The following is a 27,143-nucleotide window of genomic DNA, read 5'->3' on the forward strand; positions in this document are numbered from 1 at the left end:
GGAAAAGGAAGGACAGAAAGGATAGGGACGGCAGACAACGGTCCGCTGTGCCCTGGGGAGAAGGAAGAATAGGGACGGCAGACAACGGTCCGCTGTGCCCTGGGGAGAAGGAAGAATAGGGACGGCAGACAACGGTCCGCTGTGCCCCGGGGAGAAGGAAGAATAGGGACGGCAGACAACGGTCCGCTGTGCCCTGGGGAGAAGGAAGGATAGGGACGGCAGACAACGGTCCGCTGTGCCCCGGGGAAGGAAGAATAGGGACGGCAGACACGGTCCGCTGTGCCCTGGGGAGAAGGAAGAATAGGGACGGCAGACAACGGTCCGCTGTGCCCTGGGGAGAAGGAAGAATAGGGACGGCAGACAACGGTCCGCTGTGCCCTGGGGAGAAGGAAGAATAGGGCGGAAATGGGAGGTCAGAGACGGCAGACAACGGTCCGCTGTGCCCTAGGGAGATGGGAGGTCAGGGACGGCAGACAACGGTCCGCTGTGCCCTAGGGAGATGGGAGGACAGGGACGGCAGACAACGGTCCGCTGTGCCCTCGGGGAATGGAAGGTCAGGGACGGCAGACAACGGTCCGCTGTGCCCTGGGGAAATGGGAGGTCAGGGACGGCAGACAACGGTCCGCTGTGCCCTAGGGAGATGGGAGGTCAGGGACGGCAGACAACGGTCCGCTGTGCCCTAGGGAGATGGGAGGTCAGGGACGGCAGACAACGGTCCGCTGCGCCCTAGGGAGATGGGAGGTCAGGGACGGCAGACAACGGTCCGCTGTGCCCTAGGGAGATGGAAGGTTAGGGACGTACGGCAGCCAACGGGCCGCTGTACCAGGACAGGAGGTCGGGGACGTACGGCAGCCAACGGGCCGCTGTACAAGGAGCAGGAAGGTTGTGAGCGGAATGCTGTGGTCTGGGGCTCGTCCGGCCTTTAAATACTCCCCCAAAGTGGAGGGGATGGAGTTGTGCCGCCGCCAGAGGCGGTGGAAATCGTCTCGATGCGCGGAAGATGGTGCGCCATCAGTACCTTCCTTATCTCCGCGGTCGGCTAGCTTTGCTGATAGCCGAGCGTCTTTCAGTATTATTATTAACTATTTTCTCGTCACAATTTTACTTTGTGACAATGAATAAACGCTAATAATTCAACTGATAACTACTTTTTCGAAAAAAGGGTTCTTATTTTATTTTACCAATACAATTTTTGTCCTTCATCATGAATTTCAAGGGTAGTAATCATTGAGTTCTCCTTATATTCTTAGTTATTGGTTAACCAATTTGTAGGTTAGCCTTGTTTAAAATTAGCTTTTTCAAATTCAAACACGTATTTCAATTATTGTCAAAGAATATAGTGTAAGTTTATTTATTTATTTATTTATTTATTTATTTTATTTTCCAACGGTACACACCAATTACAACAATCAAAAAGCACAAAAAAAGAAGCATATAAAATAAGAATAATAATAATAATACTAATAAGCATAATTATAACCTAATAATAAGCATAATAACAAGCATAACAATAACAAGCTAAGTTAAAGAGGATTGGCTAGTGCCCCCTAAGTATACATATTACATAATGAAGCTAAATTTTAAAGCAAAGCAATGAAGGTAAAGCATTCAAAGTAGCCTATAGCCAAATAAAAGAGAAAAATAAATTAGGCAAACCTCAGCATTAGATCACTAACAAGTAATCACAAAGGGTATAACAAAATACAAGCATAAAAAAACAAAAGGAGAAAGGATGATAAGACGAAAGATATATAAATATCAGCTAACAACAAAGAAGGAGCTAGAGTCCCCACCGCATGGCTGCCCTCCTGAAAGCTACCACGGACACATCAAAGAAATCAATTCCTGCCGCAGCAGCCTCACAACCAGATCGCAGCACCCTTGACAAACCACTATTGTATGCGTAAGCTGTTGTATGAAGACGTCGTCTGAAGATCGTCCTGGAGCGGGTCCCTCTTGGAGCACAGATATCAATGCCAGCCAACAATTCCGGGCAGTCCAATGGTCCATTCACCAATTTGTAAAGAAGCATCAAGTCGAAGAGTCTCCTCCTAGAAGCCAAAGGTAAAAGGCCAAAATGTCTCTCAATTTCCTCCACAGGCACATCAAAGTATGCAAACCCCATCCTGCAGCCAAGCATTCTCACAAAACGTCTCTGGACCTTCTGTAGCATATCAATCTGGTATTGGTGGTATGGGGACCATATGAAAGAAGCATACTCCATAACAGGAAGGACTAGTGCCCTGAACAGAACCAGGAGACTATGAGGAGATCTGAAATCTCTAGAGGACCTGAAAATGAATCCAAGCAGTGACCTAGCCTTGGCTGTTATCCCACACACATGCTCCAAAGGACTAAGGGAGGGACTCATGGTAACCCCAAGGTCATTGAATTTAAACACTCTTATCAGAGGAGCACCCTGCAGGACATATTGAATATCAAGGATATTGGACCCACGTCTGAAAGACATCATCACACACTTAGCAGTGTTCAGTGCCATGCCATTATCCAAACACCATTTATCAATGTTCAAGAGTGAAGACTGCAGTGCATTGCGCCCTGTACCTTGCGACACCACATCAAAAAGTTTCACATAATCAGCATACATTAAGAAATTGGAAGAGATGACACTACCAATATCATTCATAAATAAGTTGAAAAGGAGGGGACCCAGATGAGACCCCTGTGGAACCCCAGATAAGGCCCTGAATGGTGATGACTCATGACCCTCATACCTAACAATAAGAGTTCTATCCCTCAGGTGGCTATCCAACCACATTAGCAATGATCCATGGACTCCATAACCCTTCAACTTGGCAATCATAAGAGTGTGATTAACTCTATCAAAGGCCTTTGAGAGATCCAAGTACAAGCAATCCACCTGACAAGCATTCACAAAGGCTCCCATCACAAAATCCCGAAACTCCAGAAGATTAGTAACTGTAGATCTAGACCTCAAAAACCCATGCTGCTCCATAGATATACCCTTACGCAGGCAGAAATAAAGATGGTCCGTAACTATGCCCTCAAATACCATGGCTATCACAGACTGGATTGTAGGTCTATAATTTCTGGCATTACAATGGTCACCTGACTTGAACACAGGCACCAGGAAACCACTCTTGAGAACCTCAGGGAAGATTCCTACTGTTAGCAGAGCAGCAAAGAACACAGCCAGGTGACCAGCCAGGACAGGAGCACAGAAACAGAGTACCAGAGAAGGAATACCATCAGGTCCTACCCCCCTATTAACATCTAAAGTCTCCAGCCTCCGTTGAACATCAGAAGCAGCAATGCAGCATGGCGGAACCACCTGATTCCAGCCAAAATCAAAAGTAGGAACAGGAACTACACTCTGATCAAAAATGGATGAAAAGCATTCAGCAAAGAGTTCACACTTACCAGCAGCTGTAGAAGCACACTTGTCATCCAGTTTTACAATAGTGGATTTTTTAGAGACCTTCTTTAGCCCATTGACATGGGACCAGAAAAATTTTATATTAGTCTGGACAGAATCCTCCACACCCATTATATAGGCATCATAACATCTTCTAGTCAGGTCCTTACATCTGTCCCTCAAGCAGCAGAAAGCTTCATAGAGGTGGATACTGCCATTGGCCTTGTAATTCCTGTGTGCAATCTTTTTAGCCACAATCAGTCTCTTTAGATCATTTAGGGAAGTTAGAGACATAAACCCTTCTCACTGGAGTAAACCTCATGATGGAAGATCTCAAATCACTGCAGAATTCACTGAACTTCTGCTCAACCACCATACCTTCCATGCAGCTTAAAAGCGGATATTCCTTACCCTGAAGAACCTGGAATATAGAGACCAAATCACTTTTCCGGAAGTCAGGAATGTGTTTAACATATCTTGGTTGAGACCCACCACTCAAGCAAAAACCTATATGAAGGGCAGGGTGATGCCTATCCTCAGGAACCAGTACTTCCAATGGCTTACTCACCAACAAGTCAGGAACAGAAGAAAAAACCAGGTCCAGAAGTACTCCCCTAGAATTCAACTCGTTGTTTGCCTGCTGGAGGTTGTGTGCAAGAGCCAAATCAGCAATAGATCCAGAAGTAGCAGCATGAAACAAGTTCAATCTGGACCAATCAACATTTGGCAGATTAAAATCACCAATCAGTAATACATAATCTGGGCTTCCAGCTTGCAATATGGCACAATCAATGGATTGGCATAAATCATCATAAACCTTAGCTGGCTGGTTAGGAGGAATATAGGCACAAACAAGCAAAAACTTACAAACTAACAGGGAACATAAAATAAACAGGCATTCACTTTTACAAGACAATACAACAATAGGGTAACTAGAATACTATTATGTACAGCCACAAGGACTCCACCACCACTTAATTTAGCACTGGTAAGTTCTGATCTGTCACATCTATACATGCTGTAGCAGTCAAGACCAAGCTCATTATCACTAATATCAGAACTAAGATTAGTCTCTACAAAGGCAATCATATCATATGCCGTGACTGAAGCATTAAGAGACAAATCAGTTAATTTAGACCTCAACCCATTGACATTCTGGAAATAAATACTATAGTTCTTTGGTGTACCGTTGGAACTTATGCGTTTTTTTGCTTATCACTCACAATTTTTGGGACCCCACTGATATATTTGATTGTAAGCCCCTCCTCACCCCTGGACTTTCGATTGGCCAGTTCGGCATTTAAAGTTTTCAGATGGTTAGCCTCAAATGGGGTTCTATCTCTAGATAGTCTAACTTTGGATAGCAATGGATCACACAACTCGGCATTGAATTTAGATATGACTGTTGAAGCATCAGCAGGATTACCCAATATCACCTTGAGTGGCCTAGTGTACCCCTGTTTCTTTTTCCCAACACGAAGAGATCTAGCACCCACAGGAGAAAAGGATGGAAGAAATGGAGAGAATAGTTTTGAGATAAAGTCCATGTCATGTTGTTTTCTCACTGCTACATCAGCACTAGGGGATTCTTCCAAATTGAAAACCATCACATTTGAAGATCTACGAGTAAGTTCATGGAGTTCAGCTAAAGTCACCTCAAGGCTACCCGAGTCCAACCCAGAAGCATTCATGGACTGATTCTTAAGTACACCCAGCTCCTGTTCCAAGGCCTCAATACGTTTCTCTGACTCACAAATACGAGGCTCCAAACTGGACAGCAAATTATTCACAGAGGCTAGGTCTTCTTTAATGGTAGTAATATCACCAGGAACCACTTCCATACTGTTTATTCTAGAGATTAGAGTGTCCATTTTCAATGACAGTTGTTGAATATTAGAAAGCACTAGATTGTGAGGATGTTCATCAATACCAAGACAGTCAACCCTGGAACAAAACCATTTATTCTTGGAATCCGCTGATAGAATACGGTATTCATTGTCTGGTACAGAAACACAAGTATGATGAAACCAACGTTCGCATTTACCAGAGCATAAGAGACCCTTTTCAGAACGCAGGACTTTTTTGAAGCATATACAGCACGTAGTACGATCCAAAAATGCCATTATATACATCTAGATGAAAAACACAAATTAAGTTCAACAGTTAGGCAGCTGTGTTAATATCGAATAATATGTAGAAAAAAAAAGTTCGGAAAGCAGTTAGTAGCAAGTTCATCGAAAGAACGCGAGAGGGAATAGTGACGCGTATACGATCGGATAGCGTTGCAAAATAAGTTGAACAGTATCTGTATCACCAACCATCCGTATCACCGCGCAACAGAGTCTTCCTACTCGAACATAGACGCAACAGAGTCCTCCTACTCGCACTTAAGCAAAGACACTCGAAAAAGCAGACTCATTCATTACTGCAACCGGTAAATTATCTACTGTCAAGTTGAAAACAAGGCGGTCAAAGTTCAATTCAACGTGACAAAACTAAAATTAGCTCATGAGTTGAGTACTGGCTACGAGTACGAAATAATGCTTCAGTGTAAATACACATGTCCAAATCACGTCGCTAACATTGCTAACAGCAGAGAACACTTTGGGAATTCACCGCACACTACTCACAGTTCAAAAAAAGACATAATTACTGCCAAATAAATTGAAAAACCAACAGACGAAAAATCAAACAAACTGTCTTTGACAGTCAGGGCTGCCAACCCTAAGTTGAGTTGCTTGAGCTTTGAATTAGGTCTACCTATTATTTTTTTCAATTTTGATTACAGTATTGCTCAATTTCTACGAGAGGAATTACAATCACGGCTTTTGTAGTATGCTAATATTTATAGCTTTATTAGATTTAAGGAATTTTCAGATAAAACAAAATTTTTTTGAAAAGGTAAATAGGTGGGCTATCACTCATTTTATTATATAAGCCACTATTGGAATAAGAATTCTTCTCAAATCATAACAAGAATGGCTTGAAATAGAAAACTTTCGCAGTGTTGGTTATCTTTAGTATTAAAACAGAACATACAGTTCTCTAAGAAGCCTGAAATCGATTTTCGATACAAGCTTTCTTCTGCTCAATTATTGGCAGAATTGATTCCTGCGCAAATCTACTCTTAATAAGATAAATTGATTCTTCAACAAAATATCCGTGTTGTCGAATTGTGTAAAATCTTTCATGAAAGCCCATATGACTTGATATATCTTCTAATTTCACATCACCAGTGCTGTTTTCTAAATCAATTACCTATATTCAGTCCTAAGGACTTGCGCAAGAATATTGGAATATTTTGCACAAATTGGCAATAAAGATATTTAGTCAAGTCTCAACTTGTTTTATTCAGAGTATGGTACATAATGTAAATTTCATGCCCAGATATCATAATAATCCTATACAGCAACTTTTGTTCACATGTTTAGATGTTTGTATTTCACTGGATCTCGAAAACGGCTCCAACGATTCTCACGAAATTCAGAAGATAGTAGGTTTATAATATAAAGATTCGATTGCACTAGGTCTCATCCCTGGGAAAACTCGCTGAAGGACATTAAAAGGATAATTATTATTCATCCTTAGAAAATAGCTGATAATAGTTATTTCGTCGTCTGTTGGTGATGGAAGTTAGTGAGTGAGCGAGTTCATGTGTGTGGGACTGTGTCAAAACTATGACTCAGCTGTTGAACTTTTGTAATCATTCAATCAGGTACTTAGTGCCGGTTGCAAAAAAGCCGGGCTATTAGTAGATCCATCTTTTTGAAATGGTCTTCTCTGATTTGGTTCACGTGTTAATCAGGATTAAAATTTAACCGGCTTTTGTGCAACTAGGCCTTTGTGAGGGAAATTTTTGCATTCCTCTGGGAATTAATCTCAATTTACTGTGATTAGATGGAACATTTCTGTATGAATGTTATTTTAATTTCTTCTTTCGTAATAAATTGTTATGCTTTTGTACTCCAGAGCGAAGCTCGGTCCCCGATATTTATAGAACACTACTGATAACCAAACTTGTTTGCAACCTTTTGTATTTCATCTTGCCATGTGTTAAGGCAAACGCACGGAGCAGCAGACAGTCATAGAAAAAAGCAAACGCCTGTGTGCAGACTCAAGGCCGGGACATATAAAACCGCACCGAGCCCGCGCCGACGTACGGCCGAGCTAAGCCCACGACACGGTAATGGCGGTGGGAGAGCACACATATCCGGGCGACAGCAGTGTCTCAGTTCTGTAGTGCTACTGCGGTCTGATTTCTGAATGTGTTAAACTAATGTTGATAATATAACACTATTAAAATCTTGTTACATCCAAATTGAATTTATAATTTAAATTTTAAACTAATTACCTGTAGACACAGAAAATGAGAATCATAGTGCTGGTATAAATATTTCAGTACCTAACAATACATGTATCGGAAATATATATCCAGCAATAAAATTGTTATCTTCTGCCTTCTGCATCTACACGTAATTTGTTTTAAATTTAAAATTCAAGACACAATCACGGGTTCCTTATTTTACACTTTTTGTTGTTTATTTAATTATTTATTATATTATGTCTATTATACCTTTGGCTCAACGTATTTGGTTCTACTTTTACTTCAACTTATTTCTCCGTTCAACCATATTATCATCACTTTGATCGTACAAAACTGAATAATTCTGTGTCTCTTCAATAAGTTTTTTACTCTCTATATTAAGGCTGTTCGGTAAACCTTTTTATTTTTATTTAAATTGAATAATCTTTTTCAATATAATTGTTAAGATCATTATAAGAGTGAGAAAAAGTGGCAACTGAAATTTTTGAGTGGTCTAATGAGCGAGTTATGGGTTGTTGAAGTGCTAAACTCTGTTTTCTCTCCAGATCATAAACGGTTTTGAATTTTCCATTGGAGTTTTTTTATACATTCAGTATATCATTGGCTTTGTTCTAATATGCGTTTTTTCGCGATTAATGCAAAAATAAACAAGTTATCGAATTTGCAAAAAATGTTACTTTTTTATTTATGAACGAAATGGGGAATAAAATGTTTTAGTTTGGAAAGAATAATTTTTTAAAATTTCAAGAGAAGTTCTAATAATATAGTCGAAACCGTTTATGATCTGGAAAGAAAACGGAATCTGGAAAGTTAGCACTTCTACAACCCATAACTTGCTTATTATACCACTTAAAAATTTCAGTTGCCACTTTTTCTCACTCTTATTCACCGTCAAAAAGTAATCTGAACTAGTCAGTGACGGCGCGGGCAAGAAACACGGTGACGGTGCTGGCGCGGTGCGGTAGTAGGTGTCCCTGTAAAAAGTAACTGACCTGTAACTTGACCTGTAAAAAGGTTTGAAGAATACGTGTTTAAAATTTGAAACTGATTGATCAATTCTTTCTAAAGTTATTGCAGAGCATACAAACAGACGGACGACTTTGGCCCTCAGTAAGTCAAAAGTGAGAACTCGCTAACGCTCGTTCAATAAAAACCAACAATAATAATTTAACATTATATTTATTTTTAATGTATTATTATCAATTATACATGAGCAAAAAACATTACGGTACATCAACATTAATACCAGTAGGCCTATCACATAAATTTATACAGAACATGGATATTAATGAGTCATACACAGTCGATAAGAACTTCTATTGCTTATTAAGGATATTGGGGTGGCTTATTGGAGTAGGTGATAACGCGATTAAAGGCAGAGGTGACGAACGATGCAGTCTGTGGTGCTTTGATCAATCGAGAAACTGTAACAGAAAAAAAAGTGGAAACAACAGAAAGATAATTATGTAAGAAAGAAATAATCTATGTATATATATATATATAATTATATATATATATAAAAATGACTATGTGTTAATTTGTTACTTTGTTTGTTCCCTATAGACTTAAAAACTACTTACTTGACAGAACGGCATGAAACTTTAGGAATATGTTGTGTGAATATTGGGGATGGTTTCTGAATAGAAATTTTGATAGGGGGACTAATAACAATTATATTTATTAATCCATTTTACAGACCTATGTTTCCAAAATTGTCGGCCCAGCGGCTACCGATGAACGGGAAGATGATCATGATTGAAGATAATGTTGTGATAATATGATTTAGCATCTAAAGTTAACAGCTGTAATAGACTTATAAATTGTATACTGGTATTAATACGGTGGTTTGGAGTTGAAGTTTAGTTGATTGGTACCAGCTGAAGATAATGGTTCCTTAGAAGACCTATACAAATAATTATAACTCCCCTATCATTGAGAAACTGGAAAATGTTGGAAAAAATGATTCACCTCATGAAAGAGAGTTGTTCATATTGCATTCATTAATTACTGAAGAATGACAGAATAATTTACAATTTTTTGAATTTAGCTCAGCTTATATTCATCCTAAAATGGAAGATGGAAATAATATGGAATTCTGTGTGATTCATCGTATATCGCGTATTTTCTGGACCATCTACTGACAATCAACAACTATGAACGCATTAAATTCATCTTTGGAACACTGATTTACCTATCTATTTTATTTAATCCAACACTTTAATGATAGATATTACTACTAATTGATTGAGAAGGAATATGTTTTCGGAATAATAAATGCTGCATGACTAAGCACATAGGAGGTCCGTATTGAGATATAAATGAAAATATTGATTGTCAGATAAATTTAATGATTCAAAAAATAGAGTTAAGTGTGACATGCCTGATACCAATTACCTAGTGGAATATTTAACGCTCAACTATAACAATAATCTTACTGAATTAATTTTTCATGATGAGCTGTAAGAATTGAAATAGGCTTATAGGATGCAAGATTAGTATATTAGTATTAAAAATATAAATACGTGTTAGCTTGCTTGCATGATAATCTGTTGGCTAATTTAAGTTTTTTTTTGTTTTGCTGTTTACTTGCTTTATTCATCAAAATATGACTAATTCAGAACGAAATAGTCTGACTGCAGACTTTAGTGTAATGTGGGTTGACGAATTCAAATTTCGAAAAAGCTACGTATCCCAGAAGGGACAAATCTCATATAGATGTACAAATAAGTTGTGTTCAATGACCATTATGACGGATGCTAGTGGACGAATTGTTTCCAGGAGTAGCGGTAAACACTCCCACCATCCTCCCAAAGAGAAAAATAGTAGAACTCCTGTTTTATTTATTTTTCATTTTATTTAAGGTTTAATGGCCTGTATCCGATTATACGGCTAATGAATTTATACAGTGAAATATTTATTGGTAATGATAAGATATATAAAAATTTAGTTTATTCAATTTCCTGGATGGATAAAAAATATATTAATATTTATGAGTAAGAGTAATTCAAACCTACAATTTATAAAGAGATAATAATTTACGATTCAATACAGTTTAATACAGCTAAGTTGGTTGATTATGGTTACTGATGAATGAATTCGCAACTAATAAGTTCAAATAGAGAGACAAGTACTAAATACTTTAGTAGACTTTAAGAGGTACAATACCGATTTTATTACTGAAGTTATTAATGATGAGTTATTATTAGAAAGATTATTACGTATTAATTGAAAGAATAAATTAATAAAGTAAGTTAATAGGTTATGGACAAGATCTACGATGAAAAAAGATTTCTAAAGGCATAAACAAGAAACGGTTCATCTTATCTGCCCTCCTCGAAACACGACAGTCCGCTACCACTGCTCCGACTCGACTCCTGTCGGTGATAGTACTGTTGTAGTTTAAAGAAAGAAACCTGTGCCTTTGTTATTCTGAGTAGAACCGGGCGCAGTTAATTGATACAAATAATTGAAAATTATAGTCTGATCGAGTGTTTACTTACATGATTAAAGCTATAATGGCTGTCACAAATATCAGCTTGATGTGAACAGCTCAGATTTTTGAGCTAAGTGGCCGTTCTCCAGGTTTTCACTAAATCTCTCCCAAGTTCTTATCACGGGATATCAGTAGGTGCATTACCTCTCCAAAGATAGCTGCGCTTGTTCGTAATCATCTGAAACCATTTCTTCAATTATTTTGTGGATTCAATCTGTAATAATAAAAGTATGATTAATATTATAATCCCAGCATTCAATATTTTAAAATATATATATTATTATCCTATTATTTGCTGCCAGCAGTAGGAACATGCTCAAATGCAAATGATAGGCTGTCAATGTATGATTTTCTTCACATTTCACGATTCAAGTTTACATTTTTGAGCTAGAAAAAAATCAATTTCTCTATATATCTCTTTTAGAATGCTCTTAAAAACACATTAAATATCAATATTAAACTTGCGAACATAAAATATTAAATTATTTTGATGTTGCATACAAAATATTTTATGAGTTGATAAGCATAATAGCTAGACATGTTAAAATTGTTATAGTTAATCTATCAAAGATAAAATTATGGTAGTTTTAGTCTTATCTAAGTGAAAATTGGTACAAAATTATAATAAATAAACGTAGGCTCAAGTAGACGAAGTACACCTAATATGAATGTGATGTTTTTGAACCTGCTTTGTGCTTAGGCAATAAGTTAGTTTATGCTAGTCGGTATTCATAAATATATTCAGTGGAGTAACTTGAGCAAGACATCAACAGTTTAGTGGGAGTGGCAGGTGCATGTTTGATAAGAATGATAACTTAAGGTTGTGCATCACGCTTTTCAAAACTTTTTATGGTAACATTTTTCAAAGAAGGCTATTCCGATTTGGATACCATCGGTCTCACTAAATGAAGCACATCACAAGGGAAAACTCAATTCATAATTTTTATTTTTTGCGATATATAGTTTAAATCTTGGGTGAGATCCGATCCATTGCTGAATTAGGAGCAAATAAATTCATGAAACTTTGAGGATTTATTATTCAAGATAGTTGCTCATTGTAGACCACTTTTTCAACCTTTGTGGCCTCATTTTGACTCTGCCTGCAATGTTTATCCTGGAATCAGCCTTAATGGTGGAATGGAAACCACAAATGTTCACAATAAATGAAGAAACTCATCACTATAAAAAGATCTACAAGCAAAATTGATCCATGTAGTGGAAGTGACTTCAACCTTGGCCAGGAATAGGCCTGAATTATTGAGCAAAAGAATATTGAACAAGGTTGCAGCTACTGTATGAAGCATAGAAATAGGACTAGTTGAAGAAGACCCTGAAAAGTTAGCGGGTAGACAGACCCACATCATGACCACCACTCTGTCGACGAGGCTTATTCTGCACAGTGAGGCTTAGACGCTTCACACGCATTCGGTTCGGTTCATTACCGAAAACGAATGAGGCTTTCATACATGTCAGGTTTTAATTCGTACGGTTCTAATTAGGTATTTTCTTCTCAAAAACAGCTGTGTTTGGATTTTCACAGGTCACAGGTCATCATATTTAAATATAACAGCTGGTGTTAAATTGTAAGATGTTATTTATTGAACAACAAAAATTTAGGGGCGGTTTCCGAGCTCGGGATTTAGCCAAGTTATAGACTTTGACTGGCTTTAAACTCTGGAGTCAGATTCAAAATAAGATGTAGTCAATTGGTTTTCTGAGTTAGAGCGTTAACGTAGTCGAGGACTCAAATAAACCCTGGAGTTTAGACATCACGTTAGACCCTGGAGTTTATAATTTCGCTTTCTGAGTGAAGGGCTTATAAGTCCAGGACTTGAATTAGATTCTCGCCTCTTTCCAAGTCAAGGATTTATCAAAAATCGTCCAGGACTTAAAACAGTGTGATTTTAAACCCTCGACTGGGGTAGGGTTTAAATTCAAGTTCCAGACTTAGGGCCGGTTTCCGAGCTCGGGATCTATAAGTTCTGGACTTACAGAGTCTAGGACTAAAATAAGCTCTCGGGTCTAAATTGACTTTCTGAGTCACGATTTTATCTTCTAAACTCCGGAGTCTATCAAGTTCTCGACTTATTTGAGTCCAGGACTTTAACGCAGTAAACATGAGGGAAATTCACAATATTTTGCTGTTGTATTGTTGGCATTATAGCAAAACGGAAACAGCTGATTGAAGCGGGACAATTCAAATGAGCATGCTCTCCAAACTATTTTGTGAAAATACGTTTCGATTTCTTTGTAGGTCTATTCAAAGCAAAACCTTTGAAAGGTGAATGAATAAACATTTCATTTTACGTTATGCTATTATTGATCATTGATCCTAACCAGTGATTATGAATGAAAATTTAATTAGGCTACTGAGTTTGAAAACGTATTTGTTTTGAAAAAAAAACTGTATTCCATGACAATTATTTGGCTTTTTATCTTCTCCAAAACAATAACTGAATTGTGTTTGCTCAGTTAAGTCTAGAACTTGAATTTAAACCCTACCCCAGTCGAGGGTTTAAAATCACGCTGTTTTAAGTCCAGGACTTAAAAGCCCTTCACTCAGAAAGCGAAATTACATACTCCAGGGTCTAACGTGATCTCTAAACTACACAGTCTATTTAAGTCCTCGACTACGTCAACGCTCTGACTCGGAAAGCCAATTTTCTGACTCCAGAGTTTAAAGCCAGTTAAAGTCTAGAACTTAGCTAAATCCCGAGCTCGGAAACCGACCCTAAAAGTTAATTAAAAATTGTGAATTATTTGAATAGTTTCTTTTTGATTGTGTTAATTTTGGATGTTTAGAGATAATTTTTTTAAATTGAAAATTTGTTCCTTGTTTTGACACATGGTATTATATAAACTTCATCTCTTCTCTCCATTGATGAAATCATATAATATTCGTGGAAAAAAAATTCCCCCTGAGTTTTAATTTATATCTTTCATATTTTTTTGGCAAACTATTCATTGAGAAAAAAATGTTCCTGTGAACTAACAGAATTGAATTGACCATATGATTTTGACTTGGGAAATTTTGAAACAGATAATCACGATATCAGGTTAAAAAAAAAAAAGGCCAGCGTGTGTAGAAGACTTTGTTTTTTCCTGTTTCCCTAGCAACAAATTCGAATACTATGATAAAACCTATTCGTGTCGAGGGGGCGTTCGGTGCTATGCGGTTGCTATTCGGTACCGAATTCAAACCGAATCATCGCTTCACACTTATAGGAATTCGCCAAAAACGAAACGAACCGAACCGAAAGTGTGTGAAAGTAGCCTCTCGCTAGCAACGAATTGAAACCTGATGGAATTTATTAGAGTCAAGTGTCAAATAGGCGTTCGGTTCTATGCGGTTTCTATTCGGTACTGAATTCAAACCGTATTACCGTTTCACACTTATCGGGATTTGCCGAAAACGAAACGAACCGTATGAGTGTAAAACTAGCCTGACGACCACAATGCAGCAGCGTTTCCAGAGGGGTGAAAACAAGTATAAAGTGATCAAGAAAGTATTGCCTGTCTCATTACATATTTCATTTCTCAGAATATCAATTCTAAGTAAATTAAATCGATTTTTTAAAATTACCATATTCAAGTTGTTTTTGATAGTATCCAAATCGAAACAGTACAAAAATGTCACCTGTAAAATGTTTTCCAAGTGGGTGGCACACAATATTTATAAATAAGGTAAAACTTTGTGGCTTGGACACACACACAGCGATCTGCAGACAGGAATCAGAGAGGTCTTAGCAGGTTATAGACATGAATATCTAAAATATAGATGAAGGCCACTCTGACCGCTTCCCGCAGATTGTTCTCTGTGTGTCCCAGCCCATACTGATTTGGGGCAAAAGCAAAAATTCCATTTCATGGTGAATTGTTTACTTACTTGGTCAAAAATAATTATTGCAACAACCGTATCAGTTACTGAATCACATCTTGAACGTTCCATTGGGATGCAGTTGATCAGTTTGGCACTGTAAAATATAAATAATAAGTTCAAGTTAATTTATAAGGAAAACTTTTGTATAATATTAAATTTAACATTAGCATGAAAAAAGTTGGCGATCAAATGAAAACTACTCATTCAAAGAGGGTAAATAAATACAGCGATACTTAAGTACAGCTGATTATACGAGTCACACTGGCAAACAAAGAATCTTCCTTCTGCAGGTATTTTTGCCTTACCTACTGTACTCATGCATGTGAGCATAAATTTAATCTCAATTTATTAATACTATTATCATAAATAAGGATATCATTTTGTTATAATTTCTAATTAAATAGATTAACATTTCCTTAATTTTTATGTTTGTATCTTGTTTTTGGCAAATAAATTCATTCATTCAAGTAGGCTTATAGTTAGGTCAATGCTATAATGCCAGTAGAAAAGATAGGACAACAGCATTGCCGATTTCCTGTATTGCCACTGGCTCCTATAATAGAGAATAGCTGATTCGGAATAACATATCTGATGTAACCCAATATTAAATGTGCATTCTATTTAATAATAATAATAAATAATATTTTATTCGTCAAGAAAATATATTATTCAATTAGTAATTCATAAATTTTCATGATTTAAATTAAATCTTTTTGTAAGGTCTAATTAATTAGGTATATTTTTACATTGTAAATAAACAATCATGTGAAGCAACATGAGGATAGAGCAAAACTTATTTCAATTTCCAAAGCAATTTGATTTGTCTAATGATAGACAAGAATAGCAACACCAATGTTAATCAAATGCTGCCATTAGGTGGACCTCATAGTACCAGAGTTATTATATTTATATTGAGTTAGGCCTACAATAAAGCAAAAATACCATAGGAATATCAGCGGCTTGAGTTAACAGTGAAATTTACAACATAAGAGCCCTATACTAAACCATTAAATTAAACACCATGAGATGTTTTTTATGCTATTGTTTCTCTATGATGCTACAAATTACAGTAGTCTAAGTACCGTATATAAATTATCTTCAAACAACCAATCCAATCAGCTCTAGGGCTTCAGTGAGTCTGGTTGAATTTCATTCAGTTTATAATTTGGTTAATGGAAAACTTTTTATAAAATACTGAAAAACTTTATTTTATAAAACAATCCACATTTGGCTAAACCACTCTAAGCTTAATCTTGAATCATTTCTCTAAATGGATTTTCCAACAAGTAGCCTGACTGCAGTAGGCCTACATGTAAATCACTTATGTTAGCAAATCCTTTTTTATTATTTATTGAATAAATAAAATAAAATTTATTGAATAAATGATGCAGTAACCTAACTACAGTATTTAAAAGAAGATGAAATTCATAAATATCTCACAATAGGGAATAAGGTCTAAATATATTTAGCCTATTCAGTACCCCTACTTCTAATATTATTCAAGTATTCTAATGATAGAACAAAGAAATCAATAAAAGTTGCTAGCCTATTATTAATAAATTAAATATGCTATTTTAAGATAATATTTTCAACTTTAGTAACTTAGTCCACATTAAACTTAACTCAGGATGAGAATTATTGAGAAACCAAATTCTGTCACAATGTAATAGATATCTGTTGACTGTCAGTAGATCGGGTTGTAAGGCCGATCTGCAAAGTAGTGGACTGTGTGGAAGTGTGTAGATGAGATCTATATCTGATCTAGGCACTGACAGCTAATTGTCAGCTAAATATCATTCACAGTCTGGCTCTAGATGCCGAGGAGAAAGGTTGTCGTTATCGGTTTGCTGTGATAGTGAACATCGTGCCCGCTCAGCTTGCCTTCTATCTGTTCTAAGCGTGTTAAAGGCGGTCAACCCATCCGTGTTTCTATTTAATTTTCGGACGTACTTTATTGTATTAAATTTATATTCTCAGTCAACAGTCGTGTTCTATATTATCGGTCATGTCGTGCTCAAAGTGCAATTCGGATTTCCAAGACAATGCCGATTTAATAAAGTGCACAAGTTGTAAAAAAACTTATCACGTAGCGTGCACGCGTGTACGCACGGCAGCGAAACTAGCTGCTCTCGGTGTAAAAAAAGACACATGGCAGTGTGACGAATGCTTCAAGCCTGGGACTGTTCCGTCTTCTGATACGAATTCCATCCTACAAGCGATTAAGAACCTCGAAATCAAAGTGGACTCGAAACTAGACGCTAACACTAAGACTATTTCATCGTTAGAAAGTGCGGTAAACTCAAACACAACAGCTTTAAATGGACTTCGAAGTGATCTGAGCAAAGTGCAATTGGATATAGGAAACCTAAAAGCGGAATGTGAGGGTCTGAAAGTGAAAAACAAAAAACTTAACGAGGATTTGTGGCTAGCTAGACAGGAGATCAGTGATGTGCAGCAATACACGCGTAAAAACAATATAGAAATAGTGGGTATTCCGTTTACTCAGAATGAAGATATCTATCTAATTATCGAGAACATTGCTAAAGCTTTGAAATTATCCTTTTCTCGGTCAGATATTTCTATAGCTCATCGCATACCTTCATCAAAAAAAGGGAAAATTCCTTCTATAATAGTATCATTCATTTCAAGAGGTACCCAAAATTCATGGATGTCGGCCGGGAAAAAAAGAGATCAGCGTCTAACTACAAAGGACGTAAGCGACTCATTACCAGCTGGGGACGTGTACATAAATGATCATCTCACCCCGAAAAACAAATTCCTACTCTCTTATGGAAAGAATCTTGTGAGGGAGAAGAAGATCAACGGGGCCTGGTTCAAGAACGCGAAGATGTGGGTGAAGGTGCGAGCTGACGACCCGCCAATCCGAGTGTTCACTCCACAAGACATCGACGCTGCCTGTGATAACAACAAGACTAACACATAAAAGCAGGTGACCAGAAATACAGGAATGGACAATCCAAGGACTCGTATGTTTCATTTTGTTTTTTTCCTACTGTATAAATTCTGACTATTAATATGCTAAATGATATTCATGTCCAAATGATTTATGAACTCTATATACATAATTTTAGTTAGTGTATAAACATGGTCAGGAACCAATAAGATTGTTATTTTCCTTTTTTCGTTCTTCTAATTTTAAATTTTTTCCCAATATTTGATATTAATAATTAAATTTCATGATGGAGAGAATTTGAGCCAGGAGTGAAAATAATTCAGAGGTGAACCACTCATAGAAACGTACTTATATTAGTGCAGACAAAAGCCAAATAATGTGATCTATAACTCAATAAATAAAATGCTCTTGTATGATTTATCCTGGAGTGATTAAAATTATATGAAAATATGAGTACCTTAATAAAAACCTAAGTACAATTAAAGTTTTAATTCTTAAAATAATATGAGGTACACATATTATTTATATAACATTATAACAAAATATTAATACAATCATCCAATCAAATTTCATTTCAATTAAATATAACATACGAAATAGGTCTTATATGTGTATATATACTTCTTATTTTTCGAAAATGAAGTCCAATTGTTAAATATTATTACATATTTATTCTGTGCTATGATTTTTCTCTTCACTCTGAACTTTATTGCTCAATCATATAGACTGATAGACTCAAATAGTAGTTTTTCCTATGCTTAGATGCTTAGATACTATCTAGATCTTGCTCTTGAGTATTTTTATTATTATTATTTTTTTAATCATTATGGCTTAATGATTATTAATAGCTTAATTTTTAAAGAAGTGGCTATTCTAATAGGTTTATGCTATTATAGCGCTGGCATCAAGTACTAGTATCAATTTGCTGTCAAACCTGAATTTTTCCTTGTCGTTTTTTATTTTATACATTTTTTTCTATTAAGTTTTCATATCTCTCTAATGTTCATTAGTGGCTATTAATAATTTAGTGGCTATTCATTTGATTAACGCTGGTAGTGCTAGCAATATAGTGATTATTCAGTGACTATACGATCTCAAATCTGAAAAGTATGTGTCGGTTTTATATTATACCTTTTTCTATTACGTTTTTTTTATCTCTCTAATGTTAATCAATGTTGTGATTATAATTATTGAGATATGTGGCATATAATATCTTCGACCTAGCTTTATTAATACATTCTCACTTTCATCTAAATTTGCTTGCGCTTCTTAGCGTGGTCAATTGGTGATGTTCGGAACTGTTATTATAATCATTGATCTTGTTCTTTTTTTTTTTTTTTAATGTATTTACTTTTAACTTGATTTTTTTTCTCTCTCTTTTGGTGTGCCTTATTATTGATATGATAAGGTGGTTGAGCGGGCGGAGCATTCGCTGAATAACGATATATGGATAGACATGAATCAGAATTGGAAAACTATAATCTAATCTCTTGTAAAGAGTTCGATACATTTCATTCTTTTAATCTCTTTTTCAATCCGAATGAAGAAAGCTTGAAATTGATACATCTGAATATTAGAAGCTACAATGAGAACATTGATAATCTACTGGTAGGACTTGGATCATTAAATTGTGAAATAGATATCATCGTCCTTACCGAAACTTGGCTCAATGCAGATGATAACAAACAGTTAGAAGGCTATACAACTTATCAAACGATAGATAAACGAAATAGGAACGATGGAGTTATTGTTTTTGTCAAGAATTCTTTATCAGCAGTAGGACGTTGCATGAATATCGGTGGAGTCAATACTTTAGAAATTAATTTTTGTTATGACAAAACAGATTACTCGATCCTTGCCGTTTATCGGAATCACGATACACATATTGCCGATTTCATTGATCATCTTAATACTCACTACAATAGCATTGAGAGGAAAGGTAAAGCAAATATATTGGTAGGAGATATGAACATAAACATACTGAACAATGACTTACAAACTGATTCATATCTGAATATGCTCTATGAAAGTGGCTTTATCAACTGTATCGATAAACCAACTAGACAAATTAGAAATAGCAGCACCCTGATTGACCATATTTTTCTAAACAATGTTGACTGTAATGCAATTAAATCAGCTATCGTTAAAGTGGCAATTACAGATCATTACATTGTATCCATTCAAATTACTGCCAAATCCAAAGACAATAGAACATTTGATCTTCCCAAGTTTTATATTCATAATGAAACCTTATTATCCACTTTCAATGAGGAAACATGGAGCTCTGTTACAATGGAGGAAGACGTCAATATTGCGACAAATAATTTTTATTCCATTATAAAATGTAACATAGACAAATCTAAAAGACAGGTTACTCAAGATAATTCTCGTCTTAAAACAATTTAAACCTTGGATAACGAAAGGACTAGTAAGATCGATTAGGGAAAGAGACAGACTATTCAAATTAACAAAAAAACAACCTTTTAATAGAGATTTAATTAATAACTTTAAAAACTACAGAAATAGACTGAATCACTTACTAAAAACCACTAAAAATCAATACTATAGAAATAAAATAAATGAAAGTGGGAATGATCCAAAAAAGTTTTGGAGCATTATAAATGAGATATCTGGTAGAGGTAACAATAATAAGGAAGGATTTCCATTGGAGCACTTTGAGACAGTAGATAATGGATCCGTTTCAACACTGGAAAAGACCAAGTTAGTGGCTAACGAATTCAATTATTTCTTTTCACATGTGGGAGAGAATTTGGCAAGGGCGGTGAACTCAAATAATCCACCAGTTTTGGATGATGAGAACTATCGCCATGAAACTAATTTCTGTATGTCACCGATAAGTGAAGATGATATCATCATATTCACTTCGAAACTTAGAGGTATGTCTGCTCCCGGATATGATAACATTCCAACCAGATTTGTACAAAGAAATATAAATATTTTTCTAACTCCTCTTAAACATATTTATAACTTGAGTATTAAACAAGGTATCTTCCCAGACAGTTTCAAAATAGCCAGAGTTTTTCCTCTTTTCAAAAATGGTGACAAATCTATAAAAAACAACTATAGACCTATCTCTCTCTTGAGTATTTTCTCGAAAATTTTGGAAAAGATTATTAAATTCCAGTTAGCTAATTACATTGAAACAAATGACATTTTAACGGACAGACAATTTGGGTTCAGGAATAACAGAAACATATCGGATGCATTGTTTAATTTAACCAAAGAAGTTAACAGCTCACTTAATGACAACCTAAATAACTGTATAATCTTTCTTGACTTAGCTAAAGCATTCGATACAGTAGATAGATCCAAACTAATGAAAAAGCTTGAGGTCATAGGTGTCCGTAATGAGTCATTCAGCTGGTTCAACAGCTACCTAACGGATAGGAAACAGGCTGTCCAAATAATGGGAGTTGAGAGCAGCTTAAATTCTATTGATTACGGTGTGGTGCAAGGAAGCACATTGGGACCATTATTATTCCTAATCTATATCAATAACCTGGCTAAACTACCTCTCACTGGCCTTTTCTTATTCGCTGATGACACAGCGCTACATGTTACCGGTAGAAATAGAGACGAAATGTATCAAAAGGCATCCACTGACCTACACCTGTTGAAAGCGTGGTTTGACCAAAATATATTAACACTCAATATAGGAAAGTCCAAATTCATAGAAGTTTCTCTGCGAAAAAGTCAGGATCCTCCCATTGACTCAATAACTTTACATTCTTGTTTAAACCCTGACAATATTCTTTGCCGCTGCGAGTCCATTGAGCGAGTCAGTTCATATAAATATTTGGGCGTTATTGTTGACGATAAATTAAAATGGTCAGAACACATAAACCACTTGAAAAACAAAATCCGGAGATCTATTTACATATTCCTAAACCTACGCCAATTCCTAACAATAGATGATTTGAGAAAAGTTTATTTTACTTACGTCCAATCTGTGATAACTGCCGGAATTTTAGCCTATGGAGGGGCGTACAAATCCATACTCAATCCTCTACTCATTACACAGAAACGAATTATTAAAACAGCTCTGAATAAACCCATTCGAACGCCAACAAATGAAATATATGATGAGTTCAATGTTCTAGATATTCGACAATTGTATGTCAAGTGTTTACTTCTTTACATTCGCTTAAACAGTAACAATATGTTCAAAAAAATAACTCATAATCGCACAACACGCTCAGCATACTCATTAGGAATTGAAATTCCGAGACTTATAAAAACTCATTCAACAACAAACACCCATTACATTGCACATATTTTATACAGAAACATGCCAACCATCCTCCGTAATGTTCAGAACTGTACACCCTATATGTACAAAAAATACATTAAAATATGGTTGAGGGAGATAGGAAGGGAAAATATAGAGCTCATGATCCATTCCAGCTATCAATAATAATTATATTAAACTCGTGATCCAGCTGTATGTTCCTAGTTATATTGATATCAACATTTCTCAATAATTTTCAATGTGTTGTTCCAATGTTTTAACTGAATATATATATATTAACTGATTTCTACTTCAACTATTTATCATATTATTCTCTTTGAATATCATATTTCATCTAGAATGATTGGGGTAACTTTTTCAAGCTATTCTTCTTTTGGTAATATTTATTTATTTATTTTTTTTAATTCATCCTACTCTAGTTTATTTACTGCATGTATGTAGCAATTTGTTATTCAATTGAATTATTTGTTTTTTTAAAGCAATTATTCATCTACCGGTACTACTGTATATTATTTTTTTTTCTCTAAAAATAGAGTAGCTTAACTACTCTAGTACAATACCGCAGGTAAATTACCAGATATTACAATATTTATTATCTATAAAACTATCCTTACCTTATGCTACAAATTATTATACTTTTCTTATAAAAACCAGACTCCTTTCCACACACAGGCTACAGCCTTCGTGGAGGAGAAGCATGATATTTCTTTTTTTTCTTCACAATTTTTGTATGACTGTATTTTAATTTTGTCAATATTGTCTAATATCTACTCTAGTTGTTATTGTCTAAGATTAGTTAAGTAGATGTATTATAATAAAAAGAATTAGGAATGCACTCAAGTTGTTTATTGTACCTAGACTTTTGCTAGTACGTTTAAGAATACTGATACAATGTTTCAAAAATGATGTTACCTCTGTGAGCGCAAAAGATTGAGTAATACAAAGATAAAGTTGGGATAACAATGTTAATGTTGAAATACACAAAGAGTATATTGATGCTGAAACTAATAATAGAATAATAATGACAATGAGTAAAGATTGAAATGAACGTACAAAATTTAGCAATGTTTAAAATGAATAAAAATTTAGAATACTTGAAAAATGATAGTAAATATGAGAATCTTAACCTGATTAATAAAATCAGTCGAGAGACAAAAATCCTAGATAAAAAAGTCCTGCAAAATTCTTAGTAATCTTAAAGGTATGAAAATACAGAAATTATATGAATATGAACAATTACCTAATTTCACAAAAAATGAAAACTAGGAATTCAGTTTAGGTAGAATCCAATCGTACCTGAAGCTTTCAAGCTGTTGAATATGTAACACTGAAAGAGGACAAATATAGCAACTTGGCTATAATGTAAGCAGAAGGAGCAGAAAGTCTGTCCAGAACTGAAGGTTCGATTAATAATTAAAAATAGAAAAGGTTGAAAAATACCAAATACAATATTGAAAGGAGACGAAGCTCAGCATATTGTATTACATAAGCGGGCTGGGAAATGACAGCTTAACGCATGTCAAGTTACATGGGGAATATTACTATATGTAGAACACATAAGTAATAATAATAGAAGATAAAAAAAAATTGAATGATTGATAGTATTTGAATAGTTATTATTTAGGAATAAAAAGTTAATCAGGAACAAAATTGAATGGGATGAAGACTACCAGTAAACACAGTGCCTCTGAGCGGGTAAGTACAAAAATGTGAATAATAGAATAAGACTTCCCTGAATAATTAATGATGTGTTGCCAAAGTGATAGGCCTACGGTGACTCAAATTCCGAGGATGAAACTTGACTCCTGTCAAGTACATTGTAGTTGCAGACAGCTGCTGGGCTAATAGAAGTTGAACGATGAAGATATCTTGATTATATCCTGATAAACGGTGACCGATGCGGAAGAGAACTTGACTTGAATACGTTGAGATATTGAAAGTTGAGACTGTTCCAATATTAAATTGATAATGAGTATAACGACGAATGGGCACTTCACAAATTGAATGAGTTTCACTGGTTGAATGTTAATTGGAAAAAGTTCCACCATGAGTTAAGTAGAATAAATGTTTGAGGTTATGTCCTAACGTTGATGTAATTGCAGTGAATAAATATTTGAAAAAAGAGATAAAATGTTCTTGACGACTGAAATCACTGGCATCAGTAAGAATTGAGATTGACAAAGTTCGACTAAATAACTGATGAGTAGCTAAGACTGAGTAGCTAAAAATGAGTAGCGGTTGACAATGAAAGGCAAACTGCACTTGCGCAAATTTCCTGAGTTGAAATGTTGAATAAGGTAAGCTGCACTTGCACAAGACTTCCCAAGTTGAAAAATGTATCTCCTATGAGCATACATGAAGAATGAATGTGACCGCTAAAAAATGTGTACTGATGCTCAGTAAAATTGAAGTGGTAAATAATAAATCAAAAGTTCATATTGAGGATTGTTGAAAGCTCATGTGGAATTCATGTTGAAATTACTTACAGTTCATAATACTAATATGATGAATAATTGAAAAACGTTGTACACAGAAAGCATGGCGTGATTTGCAAAAAGGACGCTTAGTAGAAAAGTCCCGAAAGGTAAGTTAAATTCATAGAAAATATGGTTGAAAAACGTTCACTGATGAAAAATGCGTTGAATGGTTCTTGAATAAGCACACAAAACTAGGACATAATGAATGATGAAAATGGATAAAGTTTTCCAAAGATGGACGCGTTAAAAACTGAGATGTTACATCGTATGACTGTACAAAGAGAGTGAGTCTTCTTGCCAAAAAACTGGTTGAAGAGACAGGAACTGCCCAAAAGCGGAAACATGACGTCCATGGCAGTCATGAGCACAAACTCAACGAATGAAGTGAAAATATAAAATCGATATTAAGCGAACTGAAGGTGTTGAGGTTGAAGTGACTGTTGAAGTATACCAAAGGAGGTTCAAAAACAATGAAAATACAATACAAAATACTTATAGACGAATATTAAACTAGAAAACATTGAAAGAAGCAGACAACAACTAGCGCTACTATCGATCAAGCGATCAATGAAACCGTGACGTCAGAGATCGCATGTCACGTGAGAAAAATGTCTGCGGACTGTAGCAGCGGTAGATTCAAATGCTACAAAAACAAGATGGACGACCATAAGACTGGCTAAAGTATGGGACGAAATCTAACATAAAGCTCCCCCCTCGATGCAGGAACAAGTCTTGTCAACCAAGACGTAGCGAGTGCAAAAAAATGATGAGTACGAAAAAATACATATATGTTAGATGAGTCGAATAGAAATATACGAGCAATACGAATAATAGGTGGATAACATGATGAATAAATGCTAATACAAAAAGGACAAGTAGTGAAAGACTACCAAATTAATCATCTTCAAATGCTGGAAGCGGAGCGAGACTAGAGATGGCTCTCTTGAATCTACCATGTGCAGTCTGCACTGTAACAACACGAACTTTTCCATCAGCACCTGGATGGGTTTCAATGATGCGAGCTAACTTCCATGTGGAAGGAGCAGAATTGAGATCTTTCAGAAGAACCATGGTGTCAACTGTGAGATTGTCCGATTCAGTAAGCCATTTGTGCTTGCGTTGAAGTGTGACTAAGTACTCCTTAGACCATCTGTCCCAAAGTTCTTGAGTGATTTTTTGAAGAAGTTTCCAACGACACCTGTTATCGACATGGGTGGTGGGTGGGCAATGGAAAGGCAACGCAGTCAATGGGCGACCAACCAAGAAGTGACCTGGCGAGAGATACTGAAGATCTTGAGGGTCCTCTGTAAGAGGTACGAGTGGACGAGAGTTAAGGATAGCTTCAATTTGAGCTGCGAATGTAGTCATATCTTCAAAATTAAGAATATGATTGAATGTGACGACTTTGAAAATTTTCTTGAAATTCTTGACAGCATTCTCCCATAGACCTCCAAAAGATGGGGCGCGAGGTGGAATGAAGTGCCACTTGATATTGAGAACCGACGTGTAGTTATGAATATCTTGTTGAGTTTTAGATGACTCAAAAAACTGATGTAGATCTTGTAGTTCATTGTTTGCACCTACAAACGTGGTTGCATTGTCCGAAAATATGGAGTGTGGAATACCACGACGTGATGAGAAGCGAATGAGTGCCGCAATAAAGGCTTTCGTTGTCAACTCTGAGACGACTTCTACGTGTACTGCTTTCGTGACCATGCAGACGAAGATAGCTAAATAAGCTTTCGAATATGTGCGTGATTTCTTGGAACCAACAAGTAATGAAAACGGTCCAGCATAATCTATGCCAGAGTTATAGAATGGAAAATCAGACTGTATTCTGACAGGAGGAAGTTGTCCCATGATTTGTTCCGAACGAAATTTGGCGAAGCGAAAACATAAATGGCAGGATTTCAAAACTGATTTGACTGTACGACGAGTAGATAGTATCCAATAACGCTGACGTAATGAAGTCATGGTGCTCTGAACTCCATCATGAGAAAGACGTCGATGATATGACATGATGAGCGCACGAGTGAAACGATGTTTAGAAGGCAAGATGATTTGATGTTTGTAGTCGTACGGCAAGTCCGATTGACTCAATCTGCCGCCAACTCTCAATAATGAGTCATTGTCAATGAATGGCGATAGCGCTTTCAAGGAACTAGACGGAAGCAATTCTCTGCCTTGATGGAGAAGACGAATCTCTTCTGTGAATGCTTCTGCTTGAACCGTGCGGATGATCGCAATTTCTGCCTCTTGAATTTCTTCTACTGTGAGTAGACCACATCTGCGCTGATCAGGATGATGACGTCGAGTGATGTTATGGATGAAACGACGAACGTATGCTGTTGAACGGGTGATGCGATGATAATCAGACAATTTATGAAT

At 36.1% G+C, this 27,143-nt stretch overlaps 1 protein-coding gene and 1 long non-coding RNA gene across 3 annotated transcripts; both read right to left on the bottom strand.

The window, feature by feature from the left end:
- Positions 1–8,881: 8,881 nt before the first annotated feature.
- Positions 8,882–16,714, bottom strand: LOC120355265. Of its 2 annotated transcripts, none has more exons than XR_005573477.1 (3): positions 15,101–16,714; positions 11,222–11,428; positions 8,882–9,145 (listed from the first exon to the last, which is right to left on the bottom strand). It is a non-coding gene; the product is annotated as an uncharacterized LOC120355265 (long non-coding RNA). The 2 variants fall into 2 exon arrangements; XR_005573478.1 differs by having other exon boundaries at positions 11,222–11,392; positions 15,101–16,705.
- An 8,935-nt stretch (positions 16,715–25,649) lies between these two features.
- Positions 25,650–26,471, bottom strand: LOC120355120. Its single transcript, XM_039443440.1, has one exon. The coding sequence runs from the start codon at positions 26,469–26,471 to the stop codon at positions 25,650–25,652; it is 822 nt and encodes a 273-aa protein (XP_039299374.1).
- Between the last annotated feature and the right edge of the window lie 672 nt (positions 26,472–27,143).

The sequence above is a fragment of the Nilaparvata lugens genome, chromosome Y (assembly GCF_014356525.2).
Source record: "Nilaparvata lugens isolate BPH chromosome Y, ASM1435652v1, whole genome shotgun sequence".
Classification (NCBI taxonomy): Eukaryota; Metazoa; Arthropoda; class Insecta; order Hemiptera; family Delphacidae; genus Nilaparvata; species Nilaparvata lugens.